Source organism: Falco rusticolus, chromosome 1, assembly GCF_015220075.1.
Source record: "Falco rusticolus isolate bFalRus1 chromosome 1, bFalRus1.pri, whole genome shotgun sequence".
Classification (NCBI taxonomy): domain Eukaryota; kingdom Metazoa; phylum Chordata; class Aves; order Falconiformes; family Falconidae; genus Falco; species Falco rusticolus.
Window position 1 is genome coordinate 17,188,512 of NC_051187.1, and position 26,193 is coordinate 17,214,704.

Sequence of the window (26,193 nt, forward strand, 5' to 3'; positions counted from 1 at the left end):
ACGAGGCGCAGAAACTACCGCGGCCGCGTACAGGGCCGAGTGCAGCAGGTCAGCGGCGGGGAGGGGAGCTCCGGGACCCCCCCCCGGGCCGAGCCGGGCCTCCCCGCTCCGGGACGGCTCCTCGCCACTGGGCTCCCCTAGCCGCTGCGCCGTCTGTGCGGGGGCAGGACGGGTGCGGGTTCCCTCTGGCCCCGGCCCCGCGAGCGCACGTCGGGGCCTGCCGCCGGCCCGGCCTCACCTGCCGCCGGCCCCGGCCCGCCGGCTCCTGCGGGAATTGCTCGCTGCTCCTTCTCTCGCATCCCCCGGTCTGCCCGGCCCCCCCCCCCCTTTTTTTTTTTTTTTTTTTTGTAGGAGTGGGGAAAAGGTTCATTAAGAGGTTGACCCCAGTTTACTTTTTATTCTGCTCCTGTTCCCAATTTCGGTACCACGTGACGGTGGGAGTGAGTTTGGGTTTAAATTCACTTTCAAGAAAACCCCGATAAAAATCCTGCCCCGTGAAGCCCCGCCGGCTCATGGAGGTGTCCCTGTGAGCCCGGGGCTGCGGGGGCCAAGCGGCACCGCCGCGCCCGCCCGGGACCGGCCGCTCGGGTAAGGGGCTCCGGCCCGCCGGGTGAGCCGGGGGGTACGGGGGGAGCGATGCAGAGCAGAGCCAGGCGGGGTTGTCTCGATATAGGGCGGTGTGTAGCAGTAGCGTTGTCACGATAGGCACAGCTACAAGGGGGTAGCGCGGGAGCCTGGCCGCCTTTCGGCCGCGGCTGTATGCGAAGGGCGGCTCGGCACAGGGCGGGCAACACCGACAGACCCGCTGCGGGGGCGGTGCGTCGGGTTGTGTGTGTATTGGTAGTCGCGACAGCAGAGCTGAAGTGGCCCGTTCAGTCGCGACAGCACTCGGGGACTTTCCCGAGGGGGTTCTCCCAGTGATTTGGGGATTTGGCTTGGCCGTGGGAGCCCCGGGCAGGCGGTGCCCGTGGCCCGGAGGGTGCGTGGGCTCCTCCGCGGGGGTGTGCGGGGCCGGCGTCTCCTCTCTCCCCCGCCGCGCTCACCTCGGGGCAGCCCCGGTGGGAGCTGGCTCCAGCGGCCCGGCCTTGTCGCCGCTTTGTCTGCGGCCGCCCGGCTCCTGCCCGCCCTGAGCCAAGGCTGGGGGGCTCGGTGTCGCGATCGGGGGAGGACGGGGAGCCCTGTCACTCTCCCCGGGCTCTCGGGGAGACCCCCCACCCGCAGACCGGCCCCAGGCCGGCGGGACGCAGGCAGTTTGGCTGCCCCGCAGTAGGGCCGGGGAAGCGGCCCGAGGCTGTGGCCCCTCCCGAGGCGTGACACCCCCCCCCAGGGCCCGGCTCTCCGCCACCGCCTCCCCGGGGCCGCGCCGGCCCTGCCGCGGGGTCCCGCCGCTCCGCACCGCCCGGCCCGCCGAGCCCAGCGCTCCGCCAGCGCGGCCTGCGCCCGCCGCCACCCCCCAGCCCCGTCGCCGGCCAGGCCCGGCTCCCCCCGGGCGGTGGGCAGCGCCGGGACCGTCGGGGCTGGGCGGGGGCGGTGGGGCTGGGGGAGGCCGTCCCCCCCGGGCTCGCTCCCGAGCAGCGAGCGGCTCCGCACGCCGCCAGGCCCGGCGCAGCGCCGAAGCAGGCCGGGGAAGGCCGGGGAAGGCCGCGGCTGGGCCCAGTGCGTGGGGCCGGGCGGTCGGTGTCCCCGGCCGGTGCCCCACGCTGCGGACCGTCGGGCGGGCGCCGGGGCGAGCGGGCCGGGCCGGGTGGAGCGGGCCAGAGCCGGTCTATGGGGACGTGATTGACAGCGGCAACGTCAGCAACAGGAGGGGAAGGGAAAAGGGAGGGGGTAGACAAAGAGGGAGGGAGTCGAAAGGCCCCAAACTGGATCTTTATGGAACATTTTCCGCCAAGATCAAGGGAAAGTGAATCCGCGCAGCGGGGGATGTCCCGCACGTCGCTGCCATCGGGGTCCGTGGAGCCGCGCCCGGCCTGAGCGCCCCGCGCAGCCGCCGCGCTGCCCCGCGGATGCCCTTCATGCCGCAGCCGCCCCCAGGCGAAGCTCGGAGCCCCCCGCTGCGCCTCCTGCCCCCCGGCCGGCCGTGTGAGTTCCCGGGGTGCGGAGGGAAGGAAGGGAGGGAGCAGGGGGTCCGCGGGTGTGGGGCTTCCCGCAGCCTGCTGAGCCCCCGGCTTGTGTCGGTGCGGCCGCCGCCAGGCTGCCCCGGAGCACCGGCGGCCGCGGGCAGGAGCCGGGCCCTCGGGGGTCGCAACCTGTGCTCCCCCGGGGCAGGCGGCCCCGCCGCGCAGGGACCATCCGGGCTGGGGCCGCCCCGTCCCCCCGGCGGTGCGCTCCGGGCCCCGCGTGAGCTGCGGTGGCCAGGGGCTGCGTGGCGGCCCGCGCCCGCGGGTCGCTCGCACGGAGCCGGGCTGGCCGTCCGTCAGTGTGGCTGCAGCTCTCCCTGAAGCTCTGCCGTGGCCGGAGCCGGGGGGTCCCAGCCCCGCACTCCGCCTCTGCCGTGGCGGCGTGGTGTCGAGGGCCGGGTGGCAGGACCGCTCCGTCGGTAGTCGCGGGTGCTGTGCGCGTTTCCCTGTAGGGAGCACCGCTTTCGGTTTCCGGGGCCGGGACCCCGCAGCCGCCTTGGGGGCTGGTCCCGCTGCCCGTCCGTCCGTCGAGCGGGGCGGGCGGCCGCGTCTCTCCGCGCTGTAAAAGTCGGGGTTGATGCGCGGCAGCCCCGGCGGAGCTGTCAGGCCTTATCTTTATTGGCTTTTCCCAGTCTCCCTCCAAGTTTAAGAGGGGCCCTTTTATCTCGGAGCCCAGCACTCCGCCTGTTTACACCGCCCGGCTCCGCCGCAGCGCTGCTCCGCGGCCCCGAGCGCTGTCGCCAAGTCCCCGGAGCCCCGACGGGACGGGGCAGGGCAGAGCGACCGGCCAGGCCGGGCTGCCCCCCGCGACGGGTACCGGCCCCACACGGTGGCAAAAAGCCGGGGTGTGGGGTGGGGGGAGAGGAGAAAGGCTCGGAGCTGGGGGGCTGCAGCCACAGCTGAGATGGTCTGCTCGGGCCTCAAGCGGGAGCGCAGCCACGCGTGGGCGGCTCCCCCGCGGCGGCAGCACGGCTCTCCCGGGCACTGCGGCTTTCCTCCGGGGCCGGGGGTGGCACGTCCCAGTCCCGCCGAGTGCCACCGCCTGAGGAAGGACCGCGGGCCGGGCTGGGAGGGTCTGACCCCTCAGGTGGCCGTGCCCGGGACTGGGCCGGGGGGGGGAAGCAGGGGCTGGAGGTGGCCCCCGGTGCTGCGAGCTAACGGTGCGCCTCTCTCCCCCCAAGGAAATGCTCCAGGAGAAAAGCCTGTCTGAAACCGAGGAAGGGTTTCCAACAGCCCCCGCGCCCGGCCATGCGGACTCCTCTGCCGGCTCCCCCGTCCTCGGCGTAGCCGGGGGGAGCAGCACGCCGCTCAGCAGCCCGCAGCTCCCCGACCCCGAGCAGGTACGCACCGCCCGCCCCGCGCAGTGCCCCGATGGCCTTGTCCCTCGCCCTCCTTGCCAGCCCGGCCGCATCCAGGCCTCCCGCGACGGCGCATCTCCCTCGGCCACGACCCGGGGTGGAATTGCGAGGAATTCGCATTTTGCTTTACTTTTATTTTCTTTTTAAATTTTTTTCGCTGTGCAAAGCAGGCCGCCCGCGCCCGCCGTCGGTGCGGCAGGTCGGTAAGGGCGAGCCCCAGCGCCGCGAAGCCGCGGCCATCGGGGCCCGTCGGGTGACGGACCGCGGCTGCTCCTCCGAGCAGGATATGGCCTGGCGGTGGGTTTCGTTGGTTTTTTGGGGGGTGTGTGTGTGTGTGTCCCCCTTTAAATAAAAGGCAGGGCCCGCCCGCGGCCTCTTGGCACGTCGCGGCTCCTCTGCCTCCGCGCCCGGCCGGCGCCTCAGCGTTGCTCTCGGCATCCCGCGGAAGGGGCCGGGGCCGCGCGTATCGCTCAGCGGAGCCGGGGGTCCCCGCGGATGCTCCTGGCCCCGGGTTTTGGGAGCCGCGGGGCGACAGCGGGGCCCATCTGCCCCACGGGGGCACAGAAACCCCTACAGAAAAAAAAGAAAAAAAAGAAAAAAAGGAAAAAAAAATCCCTTTGGCCCCAGTGTCCCGCCTGGATGTGGAAGCCTGCAATTAAAACCGTCCTCAGTTTGTTTCTCTTATTTTTGGCAAAGAGCAGTGGAATTTTTGGGACTCCATCCTCCTCCCGCACAGGCAGCACCGAGGCTAGTGTGGCTTTGCCCGGCGCCTCGGCTGCGGCGCTGGTCCGGGGTGCACAGCCTCCCGGCCCCTCTCCTCGGGTTCCTCAGCCCTTTCTTGCTATTCTCATTATCTTTATTTTTCCAGACAATAGAAAATATCAAAGTCTATCTCCATGAGAAGGAGCTATGGAAGAAATTTCATGAAGCTGGCACCGAAATGATAATAACCAAAGCAGGCAGGTTAGTGAAAATTCTCCGCGGACATGTGTTGCTCTTGGACCATATGACATGTCCTTGTTTGCCGAGACTGGGTTTTGCAGGGCTACTGCAAGCGGTGGCATTTAAAATAATTATTATTTGACTGCAGATTTCAGTAAGATAATTTTTTTCGGCATAAACTGTGCGTGTGTTTGAGTGTGCCAGCGAGCCTGGGGATGGAAGAAAGTTGCAGAGTCGTTTGTTATATTTAGTCCCCATTCACTTTGGTAATTCTTCGTTTTATTATTTGGGGTTTTTAAAGATTTTAGCGTGATTGTGGGTCTACTTTTTTTTTTTTTTTTTTTGTTTTTCCTTTTTCCCAAAGCAAACCCTGTTCCCCTTTTCTGCACAGTGCATTCAGACCTGTGCTGGCTTAGTTTGCACCAAAGTTTTAGCAATATGAGGGCTTAGGCTATGCTCTTAATCTCAAAACTGAGAGAGACGGGTACCGCTTTTATCCTGTGAGGTGTGGGGAAAAAAATTCTGCCTTCTCTTGGAAACAAAACTATGATTTTTAGCAGAGTGGAGCCCCCTCAGCATGCCACCCCCAGGCCCGGGCCAGAGGGAGCGCAGCCGCTTGCAGAGGCTTTGCTTCCCTGGGAAACCCATCCTGCGGCTGCTCAGGGCTCCCTTCCCACCCGGCTGCTCAGGTGGGAGAGGGCAGAATTAACGTCAGGAAATTAAACATCAGAATTAAACCTCAGACCATACCCAGCCCGGGAATCAGATGGTTCCCAACAAAACCAGCCAGCTCCCACTGTGGGCACTGCAGTATCTGTCCTTGGCTCCTGCAGTGGCGGGCTCACGTCGCTGCTGCTGGAAAAGAAAAATTGCCGGACTTAGATATTAAAATCCATTTAATTCTAACACAGCTGTATAGTTCTGCCATGCCCCATGATTGCTGATTTTACATTGTGCTAGAGAGCTGTGGAGGAGAACACTCAAATAATGGGGAGAAAGCAGAAAAAAATATAATCCTACACTATATCTATGCAGCCTTTTTCCCGATCCCTGATGCAGGGCAGCTGGGGGGCTCGGGAGGGGCTGTGTGTTTTTCTCCTCTGTTTTGTGCTCACCCTGCAAAACCCAGACCCCAAGCCCCGGCTTTGGATTTGGGGACCGCTGAGCACTTTCCCTCTGCTCTCCCCCATCCCCAGCAGTGCCGCTCTGTGCAGCAGCTGGCCAGTGTAGGGAAGCTTTACTCTAATAACCAAGATATTCCCATTAGTCTCCCTGGAGAGGGGGTGTATGTCCCGGTCCCGGGGATCTTCAATTTGTTTGCTATTTGGCCTATTTATGAAGTGATTGTGCAGGTAACCTTATCACACTACATTTTGGTGTGTAAGATCTTAGGGCTTGTTCTGTAGCGTCTACTGATGTGAAGAGCCGGATTCATTTTGATAGGTCTGCTACCTAAGTCAGCTAAGACTAGGGGATCAAGACCTCAGATATTTCACCCTTAATTTATAGTATCTGAGTGTGTCTGTGCGGGACGTGTAATATCTTTACCAAATTCTATACCCTAAGCATCCCAAATGTGCATGTTATCTCTTTGTAAGTCTTAACGTGGATTGTTTAAACAAATCCATATGTATAGGGCTCAGTCCCACATTCTTTGTCCGGTGGAGCTGGCAGTGCACACGTAGTCACCTTCCACGAGCACGGGACTGAGGGGATGGGGGGATTGACCCCGAGTTCTACAAAACGTTAAGTTTTGACTTCTCGAAGCGAGATTTCACCGTTTGTGAGCACTCAGTGCAGCACCATCAAGCTCGCCGCTGTTTTATTTATTTTTTTTAGAAACAGTTTTTAATTAAAAAAATCAACATTGCTGGTGCATAACATGAAACAAAGCAGTCGCTTCGCTGCTTTTCTCCGTGCCCAGTTGCAAATAGTGTCGAAATGAAAGGGGACGTTGCTGTTGCTGTCGGTGTTCGCGGTGAGACCGAGGGCTACCCGGACCGGGGCTGCTGCTGCCTGGGGTGCTGAGCCGAGCCCTGTCCTTATCCCAGGCCGGGCTCGCCGGCAGCCCCGATAACAAAGAAAAAAAAATGTAGATGAGCATGAGGAGGGGCAGGAAAAGGGAACCGCTCCAGCCGCGGCTGGCCCGATCCTGCCCGCCCGCAGGCAGCGCCAGGCTGAGCCACGCGTGTCCGTGTCCGTGCCCCGACGGGGCCGCCCGCAAGCTGGGCTGTGCCCGCCATCCCAGTGCAAATAACGAAATGAAAATCGTTACTTCATGCAGATTTTATTTTACCCAAGCTATTTAAATAAAAAGTAGCAATAATAAACCTCCTCTTGATCCAATTAAAAAATATAATGGTTAACGGAGATTTGTATGCACTTGCATGTAGCGTTGGGGGGCGGGGTGGGTGGGGTGGGAGGAAGAGGGAAAACGGCTAATTGCAGGCACTAATTAGGACTGTAATCCCCCTCCCAGCAGGCACAGAGATGCCCCTGAATGCAGTTAGTTGAAATCACTTAAATGTCGGTCTCTCTGACCTCAAGGGGCACAAACGAAAAGAAATTGAAGCCCGATTTTTAAATTTCAAACAACAACAAAAAAAAGTGACTTTAATGACAAGTTCACTCAATGAAGAGGAAATGTAAAGCTCAGCGGAAGCGTTAATTCCAAGGCAATGGTGTAAAATAGCCTTTTTGTATAAACAAGGCAAATATTGATAACTTAGTGGGGGGGAGAGGGGGAGTCATTTGTTTCATTCTTTGTAGAGCTCCACAGAACGAGCCAACTATAAATTATCGAGAATTTAGGGCTGAGAATTACTTTGGGGGATTATTACTCCCTCTTAGGACTGATCTGTAGGAGATATTAGGAGAACACAGCAAGCTCAGCATTGAAATAGAAATCATGTTGTTGCCAAAAAGCTTGATTTATAAAGTGGAAACATCTTTAAAATGCGCTCGCTATCTTTTTAATGTTCGCCTGCTTCATTGTGGGAGGGGAAAAAAGGAGAGATTATTTTATATTAAAAGGATCATCAAAAGATAAAAAGTTTATGTTAGCAAAGTTCCCTGAACTTTGCATAAAACCGCTCAGCAGAGCCCCCCGCCCCTGGCAGCGCCCGGGAGCGGGGCTCGGTCCATCACAACTTGTGTCTCCTTCCTCCTATTTGAGGTTTGTTCTAATTACGTTTTTTTTCCTCCAGAGGATTTTTCTGGTGATGGTTTTTTCAAGGCTGAATTAGATGTAGCACAGAACTTGCCCGGTGGTTGCCTGCAGCTGGGGGTACCCGGGGGCCGCCTGAGCCCGACGGGAGCGGGGAGGGGACTCGCCACGGGGGTATAGAGGCGCTGGCGGTCGCCGGTGGCGTTTTGCGGAGCCGCTCGTTCGGAAGGCAGCGTGGCTCGGTGGAAACCCGCTGTGCGGGGGGGGCTGCGATCCCCGCACCGCTGCGGCTGCAGCCGCTCCCGCTCCCGGGGCGGGTGAACGATCCCAGCACCCACATCGCGCTGTGCGGGCCTGTGTTTATAAATAAGGTTATCATCGTTCACACACACCCCCCCACCCCCCCACCCCCGTTTATAAAAAAAAAAAAAAAAAAAAGGCATTTTCCAGGCGTCGAAGTCCTATTAAATAATTTTTAATTTTTAATAACATCAGTGCAGGGGCAGTGAAGGGGACAGGGACACGGAGGATAGGGATGCAGATGTGCATCCGATCTGCTCCCTCCGGCTGCGGCTCCCAGCGCACACGTTTCCCGCTGGACTGCGGGCATTCTGCAGGGATGAAGCTGTGGAAAGGGTGGGTAAAGCAGACAGCAACCGGGAGACTTCGTTATAAAGCTTGCTTTGCCATTTCATCTGCTCACTCTTATGTGCTATTATTTAACCGAACAATTGCAATTATTTTTTAACCTTGTGGCAAACCCCGCTTTGCCTCTCGTGATTCTTAGTGAAATCTCATCCTTCAGGCCTTATTTCTGCAGGGAGTTAATCTTTGCTTACACAGTCTCCTGGCTCAGGGTTTCTTTCTTTCTGTTATTTTTATTTAGCTCTAGCTGTTCCCGATTTTTTTCCAAGGTGCCAGTCTTTGCAGCATTGCAGTTTCAATCCAGAGATTGCCAGGGACCAACAGTTTGATGAAGTTTATGGCTAATCAGTAAAAAAAAAAACCAGTTCACAGGATGTCTGGTCACATTTTTCTGAACAGTTACTGAAGAGAAAATAATGTGTCATTCCTCTATGGAAATGTAACAATCCCAGAGATGTGAACAGGAGGCTCAAGATACTGAAACTGAGTTCTGGCTGGAGTGCAGGATGTGCACAGGTACAAAGATAGCTTCAGTCTTTATGGTAGCAGGTTTTAAGAAGCATATGTAGGAAAATATTGCACAGGAAAAAAAAAAATCAATAAAGCAGCTTGCATGTGTGGAAAAGACGCAAACCCCCTTTAGATGTTCAAGTTTCATTTTAAAAGTGGCTTATTTCAGTTTAAAAAAATCTGTTCTTAATCAACTTTAGTAAACCAAAATAAAACTAGTTTTTAGGACATCAAGGTCTGAAGAAGTATAAATGCTTTGGCTAAGCTGGTGCAGCTTTCCTCTGTGAATAATCCTTTAAAAGTTGAATTTTCCATGGCTCTGTAGGGCATATGGATGCCCAGTTCTCATTACAATTAAAGGGAAATATTTGTCCAGAATCTTTTGAGGCAGTTACAAGAATTTCTGCTAAAGGTTTTTGATCCAAAAGCAAACCTTTATATCCAAGATCAGTGATGGAATGTGAGCCGTCAATTTAAAACTTGGAAATAAAGTAGATATTTAAGGAATGTTTGATCTGCTTAGTCCTAAATTCGGGGTCCTGGAATTACCCTGTTCGGGCAAACTCCTGCTTTTAGAGAAAGGAGCAGGAGCAAACTGCAATGGCTCTTGGCCGTGCTGCTAAAGATGTCGACAGCTTTGGCAAGGAAGACAGAGCTTGTGCACGCCGAGTAGGGCAGGGATGGGATTCTAGTTTCTAATATGCCTCTCTCTTCAAACAGCAATGCTAGCTTTTGTTAAAGACGCGGGATGCTCACAATTAAGGGTGTTCCCAAAGCTTTCCCCGCTTGTCCTTAGGCTGGAGCTGCAGCAGTGCTGGCCAGGGCTGCAGGGGAGGGTTTGGCCAAGCCCAAACCAGCTGGGGAAGATCCCCACCATCGCTTGGGCTCTGCCTCTGCATGGATTGCTCCCGGGCACAGGGGCTGCCGATCAGCTCCTGCTTGGCGCTGATGATCTGGCACATGGCCTGGCACCAAAGCCAAGGCTGCCCACGGCTTCTCCAAAAGCCCCTGCGGACCCCAGGCAGGGTCCAGCCTGGCCCAGCGAGGGGGCAAACCTGGCCCAAGACACTGCAGCATCAGGTTGCTGGCCACACTCTTGCACAGCTTCTCTCTGAGGTACCTTTGTGCCATGCTGCTGGTGTTGCCTGAGGCTGCTGGCACCCACCTCTCCATCCTCCAGCACATTGGGACCTTTTCTGCCCAACTTCAGCTGTGGCAAAATGAAAGCCCCAGGGAAGCATCCCACAGCAAGAAGCCTGCCCGTGTTTCAAGTTACTGTGGGGCAAAAAGAGGAAATGTTTCTAGACCATGAAAGCAGCCACCCAGCTAACCAAGTTCTCAAGTATGTGAGAAACAATGTTTTATTTAAAAATTAGATGCGCTAGCCAGAAGGAAAAAATACAACCTCGCCATTCCAAAATATAAAAATCCCTTAACTGTCTGACCTTCTCATCACTAGGTCATGGTCCTGCCACCAGATAAATCTCTCCTATCTGTCCATAGACTGAGAGTTCAATGTTGCTTGTGTTAGTGACAGTGAATTTGGGGCTGAAAAATGAACTACTGATGAGAACTCCTGTTGAACCTGTATTGTTTGTTATTCTGAGGCAAGGATCTGGCATGGGCTAATCCAGCACTTCAAAGTTAACTGCTCTTACTTTGTATACAGAGCGTCATAGCGGAGTGGCGTGGGTGATAAGAGAAATAAGGGACTGAGGGTTAGGATACACTGGGAAAATGGGACCCTGTTGAAAAAGTCTTTGATCTCTTTAAAGTATTTTCTGAAAGCAAGAATCTATCAAAAAGGAAATGCCATTTAAAAGGCTAAAAGAAACAGCTGACATCCCCAAATTTGTTTTAATCTGCCCCGGAGAGTATTATTTCTAAAGATGCGTTAAGTCAGTGGAAGAAATACTTGTCAGAAGAAGGGAAATCAGAAAAAAGAAGAAAGGTCATCAGAATGGAAACATGGTTCTTGAAGCCTCTGCACACCATTCCTTTCCCTCGTAACAATGAAGACAAGGGGAAGCATCCTTAAGCAGGCATGGACAATTCTCAAGAAGAATTTGGGGTCACATTAGTCATTATCAGGCACACAGGCATGTCATCTGCCTCAGTGCTTTGAAACCATCGCTGGAGGCATCTTGGCATGCCCAGCAGCTTTTGAGGAGGTGGTCTTTCAGCTGTAATACAGCTTGTTAGCCAAGATGTTGAGTGATTTCTTGTTTTTCTGATCCTTTCACAACCTGATATGCCATGAGCATCACCCTTCCAGACAGCACCGTAAGGGAGCTTCTGAAAATCCAGTCGTCGCTTTACTTGGCTACCCCAAAATCAAGGATTGTAAAATTGCTGTCTGTGGAAATCTTTGTCCTTTTGAAAATAGGACTTCAGCTGCTGAAGGGCTTGGGGGCATTTTTACCCCCTGAAAGGACAGAAGGAAGCGCTCGGTAGTATCTGAAGCACCACCCACACCACAGGGACATGCAGGGAGCACCAGTCTCCACATTTCCATGGGCTTCAGAGAGCACCGACAGCTTGTGGTGAGGACATGACTTGGGTTGCTCCAACAGGACTTAGGTACCTTGTTTCCACACAGTTTTCTCTACGGCAATACCGGTTGAGGTCCCCATGGCTTGCCTGCTTACCACATGCTGGTTGGAGAAACCCCTTCCCAGCTAATGCATCAGGCAGGGGCATCAGAAATTATTTTTTGCATCTAAACAAGGAAGGTCAGATCAAGTCCGTGTGAGCAGGATGCGGTGAGGCCTGAGGGATTTGCAGAGGCCACCTTGTCACCCAGCAGCACCAACGCATGAGCCAGTGTCCCTGGGACACACGGGTACCGGCGTGCAGCATGGCACAGGGCGCTCAGGAGGGTTTTGAGCTCTGATCAGCTTTGACGTGCTCGGCTTTTCTGGCTTGCTGTCCCTTGCCCAGAAAATAAGACTTTATTGGACCTGGGAGCCTCGCAGCTGCCTACCTCCCCAGGACCAGCCATGCCTGCTCAGATGGGGGTTAAAACACAAGTCAGATGCCCGCGAAGTGGCCAAGCCTGGAGAGCCCGAAAGGCTGGGAACTGCTGCCCCCAAGGAAAGCAAACTTTCTTCTTATCGCTCGCTTCCAAATCCAACCGACCAATTACACATTAATTAAACTTTGTTTGAACATAATAGAGGCTTTGGCTCCGTGTCAGTAACTGCTCCATGGCTAAGGGGATTGGATAGTAATAGAATAAATAAATAAACAAGAGATGCTTATTCTAACAGTTCATTTTAAAACAATTTGTGAATATCATGTAGAGATAAAATGTGCCTAGCATAAACTTAGCTAAGCAATGACTGCTTCATTATCAGAACAAATAATTCACTCGCACATCATCTTTGAATCTTGGGAGGGCTGCAGAATTGTGCTGCTTGTTTATTTTCCTGGCTTTTACTCTTTTTGCTACATTTCATCTGTGCAGAGCTGCAGGGAAGGGTTCAGCCGGGGCTGTGTGGTGCCAGGCCCCGGTGATGCTGGTCTTGCTCCCACCGCCCGCGGTCCCCAGAGCAGGGCTGAGCCCCACTGCCCTCCCCAGGGCACCACCTGCGCTTCAGCCCCCAGTGACTGGGTGCCAGACCGTGGTGTTTTAATGCTGTCTCAGATGTCCCGCTCACACAGGAGTGGGGCACTGTAGCCTTTCTCCCATGATTGCTTTCTCTGAGGGCAGTTTTCTTGTGTAAATGTAAAAACTGATCTGTTCTCCCCTCTGAAGGGCATCCCAGTGCTGTGCCCGTGCGGGGAGGGAGGGAGGAAGGTGCCTGTCGGAGCAGCTAAGCCCAGCAGAGAGCTTTGCAGGGTGCAGGAGAGCGTCAGGATGGTGCTGAGGAGTCTGGATGGTCCCTTCTTCATTGGCTTGAGCTAGGGAGGGACAAGTGGGTTGTGAACGTGTCCAAAATTGGAGTCTTACTGACTCAGTGTTTTGCGGAAGAGGCTGTTGGGGCTGCTGCTTGTGCTGCATCCCCCGTGCATCGCCAGCTGTGGCACAGGCGTGCCATGGGCTCGTGGCCGGTCCCATGTGGGTAAGGGAGCTGTGGGGCTGCTGCTGGCTCCGTGCTCAGCGAGTGGCCCCGTCGGCTGCCCTGTGTTGGCTGGGAGCAGCTGTCACACCTAATGCATGTGGGTGGGTCAGACACCCCTCTCCTTGTGTGGCTTCCAAAAAATGAGCATAAGGGGGGAGAAATTGGTCCGGTCCTGGTCTCCTCCACTACAGGGATGCTGGCCGCATTTGCATGTTCAGGGTGTTTGCTGCAGCCTCTGGACACCGCGTCCAACCAGACTTTGGGTTTGTACAAAAGATGATGAGGCCAGGAACTGCTGCTCTTAATCTCCTGATTACTGGTGGCCTACAATTCACTAGTAGTTGGTTGATCCTGTGCTGCACATGTGCCCAGTGCTTAACATTGCTGAGCTTCCCCGTTTGCACGGCCACAGCCCGACGGCAGCTGCCTCTGGTGCAGGTGGTGTCGCTGGGGATCGGATGCCGCCTGCTTGGTCACGCTTCCTGGAAAGCCCCAAATTCCCAATTTTTGTAACTGGTTTCTGCACAGCGAAGCTCTTGCCTGGTTTGGAGTCGCGCGTGGCAGCGGGAAGGAGAGCGGGTAAAACGTGGCTCTGCACGGGTCTTGCTTCAAACCTCCCACCAAAGCCAGGCTGAGCTTTCCCAGAGCTTGGCAAGCCGTTGGCAAGGATTTATTGCAGCATTGGGCTATTCTTCTGTGGCTGCTGGTCCCCGAGCAATGGATGATGAAGCAAGCTATTGTCAGGGTTAGCTGGCCCAGGCGAAGCATCCTCTGTGGAGACGCCCATCCACCCCAGAGCTCCTGCCTGCAGAGATTTGGCAGAGGGGCTGGTTATGCAAAGCTACTACTGAGTGTAGAGCCCATGGCTGTGAGTAGCTCCATTGACCTGTAGTAAATTCGGGGAAACAGGCAGGTTTTTGGCCCCTTCCCAGGGCTGACGGGGAGCTGTATAGACCCACTGTAGGCACAGCCTCGCTCCTGGGCAGAGCTGGTGCAGCCCGCTGCCTCCGCCGTGGTTTTCTGCTCCCCTCTTTCAAATGGGACATTTAATAAGGGCCAGGACATGATATTAGGTGCTCTCTTTTGCTTTTTTTTTTTTTTTTTTTTAATTGAAACTCTATGACTGCATTTTCTTGGACCTAGCTCTTTGGTTTGTCATGCCTTCCCACCAGAAATGCACAACCCATGTTTGCATCGTATTGCAAAGAGATATTTACTAAATGAGTCTCTGCCAAGGGGTTGAGAAATATGTTTTCATTAAGAAAATTAAAATGACAAGTCCCTGGACAGCACATTAGTCGCATATTTTTTTTTTAAGGCCAAAATGCAGCAGCTAATAATAATGATGAAATGTCCGTGCACAGCCAAATTACTAAAATCTACCCTGTGTTTTCCTGGAAAAGAATGCGGAGAGTTGGCAAACTTGGTTGTAGCTGGGTTTGTCGACCGTTGAGCACAATGCTACTACTGCGAGATAGCGAGCGGTTTGCAAGTTAAGCAACACCTTCAATCAGATGTGAGTCCCCATTTGTTATCCTTAAAGAATTTCAGCTGTATATATTATAGTAGTACTTTGGCTCTTTGTATTTATTTTAGAGGGCTATACTAAAGAACATTATAAACTCAGGCATGTCCATGCTATATGAACTCCATATGCTGAAGCTTAATTTTAAATGCCATTAAAAAAGCACTTAACATTTACAATATATCAGTCCGGCTACTTTAGCAGCTTAGATGTACTACAGTAAATGAAATGATTGAGAAAAAAGGAAATTCAGAAGCTAGATGTTATAAAAATCCCTGATGCAGGACGTTTGCCTGGTACGAGGCAGTAACTGCCAAATCGTGTCCATCTCGTTCCTGGTTTTTAATCAATTTCTCCTCTTTTTTTGTTGCGTTTTAAAATGTCATTTAAAGGCCTAATTTAAAAAAAAAATATCTTGGCATTCAGATTGGATTCCTTATGCAATTTTTTTCAATGTGTGAATTGGGCTGTGTATTCACAAATTGAAATGTCCTACTGTATTTATCCAGGTGCTTACCTGGAGGAGGACAAGGTTAAGAGGAGTGCAGAGTTTATGAATGAAAATCAAATACGGGCATTGGTAAACCACCCCTTTTTAGCCCCGGCTAATTACATGGTAAACATCTGGAATTTATGCAGGGCGGTTAAAAGAGTCAATTGAACTGATTTCGAACAGGGCCCATTTTGTTGCCTTTTCCCTGAGCAGTGACAAAATGGTGCTGGGCCAGCCCGGCCGGGCGCGGGGGCAGCGAGCGGGGGAGGGGGGGATCGGGTGGGGGCAAAGCAACCTCGGCGCTCGATGGAGAAACGGCATCGGGATTTGGGCCCTTCTGAGTTTGGGTGATTAGAATGAGTCCGGGATGTAGCAGTTCTCATCCACCATCCCCTTCCCGCGGTGGAAAGGAGAATTTTCTGTTCTGGCTGGTTGCTTGAAGGCTGCGGTGAGCCAGTTTGCTCCATTGACTTGTTTTTTTTTACTGGATGAGGAGGAGGTTGGGAAGATGGAGCCAAGAAAATAGTTACTCCGAGGATGTGAAGTGCCTGATCCTGCAGATCCTGGTTCCTGATGCAGTCTTAAAGCCCATGGCCATGCCCGTACCCATCAGGGCTATCTTTGGATCACAAGACTAGAGCATGATGGTATATACTGGTTTCATGGCCATAGATTTATAAAAAAATACTCTTTAATACTGCCGAGATTCTTTAATAATGTTTTATATATATATATAAGTGTTCTTTCATGGTACACTGGTTTACGTGACGTTCCCCGTTTGGTTGCTACGTGTCTGCTAAAGTCAGTGGTAGATCGGTGGGACGGGCGTGTTTTCCATGGGAGCTCTGCAGTGCTCCTGCCTTGGAAGAGGTTTAACAGGCTGCTGTGAGTTGGGGACATCTGGGAAAGCCAGAGGAGCAATGGCTGGCCGATCCATCGCAGGGTTTAACCCTTAGCCTCCCCCCAGGCTTTACTGATCCCCAGTTTTCAGCCTGTTGAAGGGAGCACAGGCTCAGCGTAGGCGCCGTGATGGGACGTGGTGGTGTGGACATGGGAGAGCTGCCTGTGCTTAGTTTCTGCTGAAGTGTGGTCACATCTCATTGCTTTTCACGCACTTTCATGGCAACAAGAAATCTGCATTTTTGAGGCTGCCATGAGCCCCATGGAGCCCCCCGGGGCAGTGAGGGCTCCCTGTTGGAGCCTCCTGTAAGGAGGGATGTGTTGACCCCCCGTGTATCTCTCCCTACACCCACCTTTTCCTGGCACTGGCCCATAACCCCCCTCTATATACCCAGTTTGTGCCCCATGTTGCACTAGCCCTGTGCAGCCCATGCTCTGGAAAGAGTGAGTTTAATTCAGGTGACATATAAGCAGCAATAGTGTTTTGTAGCTCATTTGTCCTAGCGTGAATTCATCACATGGTGGATCTGCCTTTTGGGGTGCTGCTCCAAGTTTCCATCAGTTCTGGCCCAGCTCCAGGTCGCTCACTAATGTGTTAACCCTTTGCTTTTCCTAAGGAGGATGTTTCCTAGTTACAAGGTTAAAGTGACCGGAATGAACCCCAAGACCAAGTACATCTTGTTGATTGACATCGTCCCAGCTGATGACCACCGGTATAAATTCTGTGACAATAAATGGTAAGAGAACATCTCTGTTTACCTCCTTTTCCATAAGAAAATTCCAATTGGATCGACCGTTTGCTGTGCAAACTCGGAAGCCAACAGAAATACCTTCCCATGGGAGGGATGCCAACATCCCAGAGCTCTCTTTGGTGGAGCAGCCAATGGCTGGAAGTTAAAACCAGACAAATATAAAATAAAATACTCTTAACAGGCTGGGTGATTAACCGCTGGAGCAAACTGCTAATGGAGGTGGTGGATTGCCTATCTCCAAAGCTCTCAAGGCTGGATGTCTTCTTGGAGGAGATGCTCTAGGCCGTGCGCAGGTGTGAGAGGGTAAAGCCGCAGCCTACGCTGTACCAGAGGCCTCACTAGGTGCTCTCATGGTCCGTTTTCACCTTAAAAATTAGGTAACGATGTGAGTCGAGAAAAGTTTTAAATTCCTTTCTTCTCTAGTAATGTTTTGCTTTTAGGAGCTCAGCTATAAAGCAGAACGTGGGGTGGTGTAAGAAGAGCCCCACTTCAGCCCTGCGGATGCGGCAGGCGAAGGGAGCAGCAAGTCCTTTCTCGCAGTCCAATGCCGGATCCTGCTTAGAGTTGTGTTTTCCTTTTAATTCATTCTTCCTCTGGAGTTTCTTTCTTTTCTATTATTCCTCCTTTCTCTGTGCCTTTGATAGCAAAGTTTCTTACCGGAGAGGCAGCTATGATTTTTGTTTTCTGACGAGGGAAATGCTGTTTTGTCTTTTGATTTTCCTCCCCAAACACGCCCGGCAGCCTCTCGCGCTGTGACTATTTGCTGTGGTTTTCCCAAACCCTTCCACCCACTGCAGCCTGGTGAAAAGACAAGCAATGGAAAATTTCATAGTCATCTTAATGGGAACGAACCTGGTGACATCCTATAAAACAGTAATAATTTACTTGCGCATTAGGGCTGCTCCAATTTTAAGAAATCCCTTTTCCGTTCGCTTTTGTCCTGGAGTGCCGCTGGGTACGAGGAGCAGGCTGAGGGCCTCTGCAGCGGGGCGGCCACTTTGTCTTTTAAACATTAAGCCCTAGATGATGGATAGTTGTTAACTCTGTTTAATTTAGCTTTTGCCAGCCCTAGAGCTGTTTCCCCTTTTCCTTTTATTGATGCTGGAAAGTCTCTGTTACTTTTGGTAATATGGCTTTATTGGTGGTTTGTAAGAGGCGAACAATGCACAGTAATGAGGGAGCTGCCATTAAGTGATGTCCCATAGCTGGGTCGTGTCCATGGGAGGTGGTGGTGGTGGTGTGGGGGCAAGGGGAGCAGGCAGAGGGGTACGAGGAGCAGCACTGTGTGCCAGCACACAGCTCTGGGAGCAGCTCCTTCCCACCAGAGCTGCTGCCCGGCCAGGGGCTAGGGGAGCTCTGCATGTACCCGCACCAGTACTGCTCCTGCTCACAGGTACCTTCTCCTGGGGAAGGGTGTGAGACCATCTCCCCTTGCAGAATGGCCTTTGAAGGCTTCATCCTCTCCAAAAACCCAGATGAGATTTCCTCCTTGACCAATGTCAACACAAATGCCATGCAGAGACAGTGCCCCAAGGAAATACCGCATGGCAGCAGCGGTGGGGTTGCTCTGCCAGTCTGCGATGCTGGAACGAGGAGCCCTGGAAGCCCCTCGAGCCCCTCTGAGCCCTGCGCCCCAGCGCGTCCCCCCAGGGCTGGCGGGAGGGTTGCTGGGTTGAGCGCATGGACATGATGCTGTCCTGCGTCCGGGCTGGCAAGTGCTGCCGAGGTGACACAATCTGTAACCACTGTGTTTGCAGGATGGTGGCTGGGAAGGCAGAGCCGGCCATGCCAGGGCGGCTGTACGTGCACCCCGACTCACCGGCCACGGGAGCGCACTGGATGCGGCAGCTGGTGTCCTTTCAGAAGCTCAAACTCACCAACAACCACCTGGATCCCTTTGGACATGTAAGAGAGACATTCTGCAAGGGCTGTGGTCAGAGGTGGGCCTGCAGTGCTGGCTTTGTGGCTGGACTGGGATGCTGGTGGGGATGTCGCGGCTAATTTAATAACGAGGAGCGACATTTATTCTCTGCCGCCAGTGCAGCAGGGTGGGGGAGTGTTTGGCATTGAGGGAGGGGGGCCACTGTGGGTGCCTGCATGCTTCCCCTGCTCTTGGAAATGCCGCCTCTGACTTGCTTGGTTGTGTCCTGCCGGATGCCACCGACCTTTTATTTTCTGCCCCGGAACTTTCCAGGCAGCGCTGTGGGATTTTCAGCCCGGCTGTTGCTGTGCATGGTACATACAGCTCACAGAAACAGGTTGCATAAACTCATTATTTTCCAAGCTGGCTTTGGCAGCCCTGTAAAAGATGAAGTATTTTATTTGGAAAATCTTAATTCATGTGTATTGCGAATGCAGAAGTGGGATGTACAGAGTTGTCTACCACAGTGCATTTAATAACTGAGAACAAGGGTCTCTCTAGCCTGCCAGGCAAACGGGTGCTTAGATAATGCTCTTTATATAAATCTTTATATTTTTATATAAAATACAGACCTGTGTGGTTTGCACTGTCCAAGCTGAAAGTCATGTAAAAATAAACAAACCTCGCTGGCTGGAGGAAGGGAAGATAGAGTTTAAAATCCTTTTAGGTTTAGTCCCATCAGCTCCTCCTAGTACCACAGGTAAGAGAAACTGCTTTGTATTATCAAATGTGGTTTTTGACCAGCAGCAGTTTGGAGGGGTGAGGGGGGCTGTGGGAAGGTCCTGAACAAGGGTGCAGAACGAGAAGGGCTGTATCTGTCTGGTGCAAAGTGATTGTGCATCGAGCTTCTAAAGCAGCAGGCTTTCATGGGCAGTTGTTTGTCCTGATGCCACCTAAAGCTGTACAGAAAGTGCGATTCTGACATCGCTAAACCAGACGGAGCTTTAGGGGGTTGATTCCAGAGGTGGGATGACCCTACCAGCTGAAACCGCTGTAAAAAATCCAGAATTTTTGTGCCGTGTTCATAATTTTCTGCCGATTTCGAATTGTGGCAGGCAGCGCACTGGTGCCGTGCATGGGTGCTGCGGTGCTGTGGCAGAGCCGGGCTCTGGCAGCGTGACACGGGGATAACCCAGCCCTGTGCTGAGCTGTCAGCAGTGCCGGCAACTGACCCTCTTCCCCAACCTACTGACCCCAATGAAACATGTGTGAACTTCAAAGACTAATCAGGGCCATTTAATGCTGGTGTTATTAATCACAGGCGATCTCTCCCTTTCACTCTTCTTCAAGGGGGAAAGCACCACGGAAATGAAATGAAATAACTGTGCCGAGGGTTGCACAGTAAAAATTGTGTAAAGCCCCCAGATGCTGACGTTTCGGTGTCAGCAGCCGTACCGACCTGCCGGCTTTGCATGTGGCATTTTTCTACTCCCGTGTTTTTCTCTTGGTTAACTGTGCAGCTTAATATATGACTGTTTACGTTGTAAAATGTAAACCGTAAAACATACAGGATGTTCGATGTGGCCGTAAAACAAACAGGATGTGCAGCGCTGGTTTTGCAACTTTAAACGTTCGCTTTTCCTGACTTTGTGATTTAACTGTGATTTTAACACTGCATTTTAACAGGGAAGATTTTTCTTCCCTCCCCTTTTAATAGACAGCCTATTTGTCCTCCCACGGAGCTTCCCTAGTGAGGGGGGTGGGGGGCTCTGGTTTGTGTTTTGGGGCGATACCTGCAGCAAGACGGGGTGGTCGTGCTCCGGGTGAGCCCTGCGCAGCCCTCTCATGCCGTACGAGCCTGGCAGCCCACCCCGGCACGCTCTGCCTCACGCTGCTGGGAAAATGCCTGAAATAACCCATTTCAGAGTGGCCAGGTCGCTGTGCGGTTCGGGCACTGACAACCTGCCGGGCTAAATGGCATTTAGCCCTTCCTCAGACAGTTCCTCGTTAGGCTTCTAAATTAATCTGCTTTAGAGAAGTGGCACTCCACTTCTTGCTGTGCACACGCAGGAGAGCTGGGCTCTGTGGCGGTGAGGGTGGATTCTCCTCCCGGTCCACGCTGAGCACTGCTCTCCTGCGGTGGCTGGTGGCCCTGGGGCAGGCAGTGGCACGGCACAGCCCTCCCAGCCCTGCTTGTGAAGGCGTTACAGTATGAATAGTAACAGCTTCTCATTTCTAGGAATTTGTTCCCAGCGACTGCAAATGGTCTCTCAAAGCTCCCAGAGCAAAACAAGGCAGCAAACCCACAGGGTTTGTTTGCCTTCTCGTGCTCCAGCGAAGCCTGCCTGCCATTTCCTTTTGTCTTTGATTTTCTCCAAACCTCAAAACCACGCGGGGCGATGACTTCTGCAGGCTGCTGCTGGGGCTTTTTGTGGTGTGCGGGTAGCTGCCCAGCCACAGCCGGGCTGGCTCGCCCTCCCCGGCACCCTCAGCGCTGCGGGGGCCCGCAGGTGCCGTGGCACCACGCTCCCTACCTGGCTCCCACCCTCCTGGGCTCCAGCTCCTACGGGTGCCCTGAAATCCCGCGGAGCGCATCCCTGCCCGCAGCTCTTCACTGCCCGCGAGCAATCCCCTCCAGCCCACGCTGCGATGTGCGGGGCTGGGACTCAAACCGCTTGTGGCTGCTTGGGGGCAGGAGGGGCTCGAAGCCGGGGAAGAGGTGCTGGGCAAAATATCTTTGCGCTAAGTATTCCTTTTCTGCATTAACTGTGTTTAAAGTAGGCACTTGGGGGAAAAAAAACCGAAGCAAAGGAGCTTTTCCAGCTCCCTCTCTGTTTACCTGCTGGTTAATATTGAGCGTGGGGAGCTGATCCTGGGGTCAGGCTGGAGCAGGTGCGGTGTTGCGGGGCTCTCACAAGCAGGACGTGGTGGATTTTATGGGCTCATGGTGGCAGATGCAGCTGGGGCACGCCAGGCTGCTGGGCTCCATCCCCAGCCGCCACGCCTGATGGGGGGGGGATGCTGGTGTGAAGGGCAAAGATATCACAGTGTGGGGTGTAGCTCCTCTGAGCCTGGCTCCTGGGCATGGGGGATCTCACCTGAAAAGCAGACAGTCAGAAATTTTGCATCATTTCAATGAATTAATTGATAAACGAATCCCTGCCCTGACTCTGTGCGGTGTAATAGCTGCTTAACATCAGGGACGAGCAGCCCCACGGAGTTCATAAAGAGAAGTGTAGGTACATTTGAGGCTTAAAATAAGTAAGTTAAACAGCTTAATTAGTAAGCCGTGGAGCAGTAGCCCTTGCTGCAATCCACAGAATTAGATTGAAGATTATTTACTGTGCTGGCGGGAGGGGATGCCCGACAGGCTGCGCCGGGAAGCCTGGCTTTCTGACACCCAGCCCATAAACCCAGCCACCAACCGCCCCTCTTCAGCCTCGCACCCCTCCCTCCTGCTTTGATTACCGCTTATCTATTGCGTTAAATTATTAATTACAGTCAGAGGCATGGGAGGCATTTTTCAATGCAGTCAGGTAAAAACACGCAGGCTTTAAATAAAAAGAAATGAAGTGCAGGGCTCTGTCATCTGCCTGCAAACCCCTCTGGCTGAGTAGGTTTGGTGGCAGGTAAGCCAGTGCCCAGCTCATGCACCACGGCCTGAAAATGTGGGCTGTATATTTTCCTCTTGGGGGATTTTTTGACCATGAAAGGCTTCTTTCACACCAGGCTTAACAACTGCAAAATGCCCGTGTTGAGAATGGATTAAGAAATCAGCAGCCGCTGTAATGTTTAGCTGCGGCGAGGTCTATCTGATCCTAAAGAAAGCATTGTAAGCCACCTGTGCTTAGAGTAAAATCTTAATTTATGTATTTTCAAATCTTTACATGCAGAGATAATCAGCCTGATAGAGCTTGTGATTTATGTGGGGTTGCTGAGTGACAGGGTTAGTGATTCTGGCAGAGGCAACGCTTTGCTCTCTAACACCATGTGCGTGATCAGCAGCTGCGTATAGTCTGTCTGTGGAGACAAGGATGCTCTCTCCAGTGCCAGGCTGTCACATCCCTTACCCATTCCCTGTGTATTCTGCCTGGGAAGCGCCCAGCTGTGTTTTCCAGGTGAAAGATGGGAATGACTCCTTCATTGTGAACCAGGTTAGATCACTGCAAGTGCTAACAGATCAGTTGGCTAATAGCAGCTGGAGATGCTGCACAAAAATAACCTCTGTGTTGGAAAGGATAACATAATACTTGTGTTTCTTTCAGGAGGTTAATTCAGGGCATATGGGGAACTATCAAGTGAGTATCCCTGTAGTGATACATGCTCATGAATGGAATTCCACTTTCTTCAGAGGTCTGAAGTATGTAAACAGCCGGGGCAGAGGGTGACTGTGAGATCGTCCTCGTGGCCGGGAGCTGTGCTCCCACTCTGGCCCCGGCAGGTGAAGGATGCTCAGGGCGGGTGTGAAGCTGCCGAAGGGGCACAGGGGTGGTTTGCTGAGGGGCTTCAGCCCCGACCCGTGGTGAGGTGGTTCTGTGCGACTTGTTTCATTTAATTGGTTTTTTTTTGTTGTTTCGCTGTTTGGGCTTTTCTTGACTCAAGGTATGATTTAAGGTGCTGAGACTGGCAGCTCTGAAGGAAAACCCACCTTGTTTCTCTCCCACCTGCGGTGCTGGGCAGCACAGCACGTGTGCCCAGGGCACGGCGGTGGCACAGGTAGCTGTAATGACACCATAGCACATGCAGGACTTCAGCCCTGGCTCCCTGAGACCCTGGAGCAGCTGGCCAAGCTGGTGAGGGTGCCAGGAAGGTCCCTGCTCCCACGGGATCGCGTGGGGCACGGGTCATCTGCTCTGCAGCACCCAACGGTGTGCCGTGCCGGGCAGCAAACAGCCAGCCCTCCTCCTAGTGGTACATAATAATGTACATAATAATGTACATAAAGATAAAGGCGTTTAATATACCTTGAGGGATGGTGAGGGTGACCAGTGTCCTTAAACACGAGGGGTGCTGCCAGGAGGCAGAGGCTGTTCATCAGGGTGGACTTTAATGTGGTTTCACACCCTGCAGATGATAGCTGGGCAGGACATGCGGACACCTTGCAGGCACCGGTGTGGCCACGAAGGGTGCCAGCTTTTGGAACGGCTCAGGTTGGGCTGCGGTGGCTCCGGAGCCGTGCTGGAGACCAGCCTGGCTGGCATCTTGCTCCCAGGGACCAGCTCCTGGGAAGGCCGGTCTCACCAGATGCAGTGCAGCTGGAAGAAAACGCAATGGTTACTCACAGACCCCCTCCCCCCGTTCTGGGCACGCTGTGAACACGCGGAGCCATGTGAAGGGCAGCACTCGCAGGCGTGTGCGGTAACACCGGAGGACGTGAAGGAGCAGGTGCGTCGTGTCAGGGGCTCCGGCTTTGGTTGTTGCTGTTAATGACTCCGCTGAAATTCTCCGTTGAAAAAAAGAGGGTTCAGCCATTCTCCTGGGCTCCTGCAGCCTGGGAAGGGCGATAGCACCACAGCAGTATTTCTGGCAGGCTTCAGCTGGGACCAGAGCAATTGGAAATTATTATTATAATTTTTTTTTTTTAGAGAATATATGAAGATATTCCTGCAGGAAAAAATAAAAAGACAAGTAGTAGATGAAGAATAGAAGTAGAGGTTGTGACAAGTAATAATCCCCCCTTCAACACAGCATTGCTGAGTTTGGTTATGTTACGTACCCTGTACATACCTCACTCCTGCTGCTGCTGCCTTTTAATTGCCATAACGGACTTTATCTGCTCTTAAAATGTGGGGTTATTTTAGTTTGAGATGTGGCCTACTGAGGTTTAGAGCTACAGGGTATTATAGAGGGTCTGTCACTTGTGATAGCGTTTTAAGTGATATTGCTGGTTTTCTTGACCCAAATCTGCTATTTACTGGCTTTACGCTTTAATGCTGATGGCTTTACTTCTTTAATGCTGATGAACTTGTTATTTCTCTTCAGATTTATTATTTGCACACTTGGTTTTATTTGATTATCACTGAAAGACTTCATTTTTCCCGTAGTCTTGGGGTTTCCCTCTCATTTGTCTATTAATTCAATTTTAGCATGTTTCTGTCTTTGCTCGTCAGGCGCACTCAGCCACTTTAATTAGGTTAATCTCCTACCAATCTTATGAAACCCTGAATTTTATTTAGAAGTTTTTTTATTTGTTTGCTTTATGACTTGCGGCCAAGCAGTTTCCTCGGCGGGTGCTGGTAGTAGCTTTACGTGCTGCCTCGGCAGCTGTGGCGCGGGGATCGCCTGCGGCCAAAGGGCCGGGGTCCCGCCGGGGGGCTGCACCCTGCTTGTCCTTGCCGAGAGCAAGGCCGTAGGATCTCTGTAGCAAGACGGCTATGGCGAGAATCTTTAGTTTATTCTCAGCTAAAGATTTCTTAAATTTATATATAAGATTTCTTGTATATATATATATATGTGGTTTCTTTTCTGTATAGATATGATTTATTAAATCTATATAAGGAATATATATAATAAATATTTTTCTTATAGTTCTATAAAAAATAAGAAATATATAAGAATTTCTTATATAATATATACATGTTGCTCCTGTTACTAAACTAGCTTTTTTTCAGTCCATTTAAAACTTGAAAAAAACCCTTTTGTTGGATCCTACATTTGAAGTTAATTTTTTTGGCGCGTCACTTAAGTCTTCTACTGAAAGAATATCCGTGGAAAGGTTCTTTTGTTCTTTAACCCATCTATTCTAGGAAACATCTTACAGCTGACCTGAGAAATAGCGGTGCCCAAATAACTTACAAAGCCTGATGTGATGCTTTACATGGTCTGCTCTGCTCCTGCACGTTCCCACCCCAGGAGGGGGGCTGGGCACTGGGGGGGCTGGGTCCCCATGTGCACCTTTGGTAGCCGGGCGGGAAACGACCAGCGGGGCTCTGGGTGGAGAAGGTTTACATCTCTTGTGCTAGATCTTTTGGTTGTTACTAGTTTATGCAAGTCGAAGGCAGTGGATTTTGGTAACGTTTAGCTAGAATAAATCCCAGCTTTGGCCATTCCATAAGGAACAATTTGTCTGAGCTCACGCTGAAGCTTTTCCTAGGATTTTCCAGCCTTTTTTTGGTTTGTTTTTTTTCCCCCCCTCTTTTCCTCCCCACATTGTGCAGATTGCCAGGACAAATGTGTGGGCCTGGGAGGCTGCTCCCCCGGCTGGGGCTGGGGCTGGGGTGGGCTGGACAGACCCCTTCCCACACCGGGGCACAGCCACAGCCCTGCCCCGGGTGGCTCTGCCAGGTGCATCGTTCCCTGCGGGTGACCGAAAATAAATCGAGTGAGGTTTAGGTAATTTTAGAGCTCGTGTTTTAGGTGCTGTGGAGGTTGTTTGCGCACAGTGTTTTATTTGGTTGGACTTGATGATCCGAAGGGGTTTTTCCCAGCTAGATGATTCTATGATTTTAGCGGTTTGCGTTGGGGGGATGCAGCCCTGGGGGGGATGCAGGAGGGCAGCGCTCCCGGCGCAGTGGCACTGCGCTCCCATCACCCCTCTGGGGCAGCTCCTGCGTCAGTGTGTGGCATCCCTGGCCCATCCACCATAAAGTTAGCTTTGGGTGGCTTGTGCCATCAAATGCTCTAAATGTCGGTTGAGATGGACTGCCCCAGTGGCTGCCGCGCTGGAGGAGCCTCCTTGGTTAACGCGCTCTTTTTGGCGTGTGGGGGACCAAATTGTCAGGTTTTTGTTCTGGTCCTTCGCACCCCAGCTCGGTGTCCTGGTGCGGGACAGGGGCCAGCCTCAGCTTAAAGGCTTTTTCACTTTGAAAGAATAGAAGGAAGGAAGAAAGAAGCAGAAAATACATTAAAATGAGAGAT

The 26,193-nt window shown here is 52.9% G+C and overlaps 1 protein-coding gene across 1 annotated transcript in view; it reads left to right on the top strand.

Annotated features, from left to right (window-relative positions):
* The first annotated feature begins 3,304 nt into the window (after positions 1-3,304).
* TBX4 (T-box transcription factor 4) overlaps positions 3,305-26,193 on the top strand; it is a 34,359-nt gene continuing 11,470 nt past the window's right edge. The window contains exons 1-4 of the mRNA XM_037371521.1: positions 3,305-3,460; positions 4,347-4,441; positions 16,341-16,460; positions 18,233-18,380. Coding sequence (XP_037227418.1) covers positions 3,305-3,460; positions 4,347-4,441; positions 16,341-16,460; positions 18,233-18,380 — 519 coding nt within the window. The remainder of the gene's footprint in view (positions 3,461-4,346; positions 4,442-16,340; positions 16,461-18,232; positions 18,381-26,193) is intronic.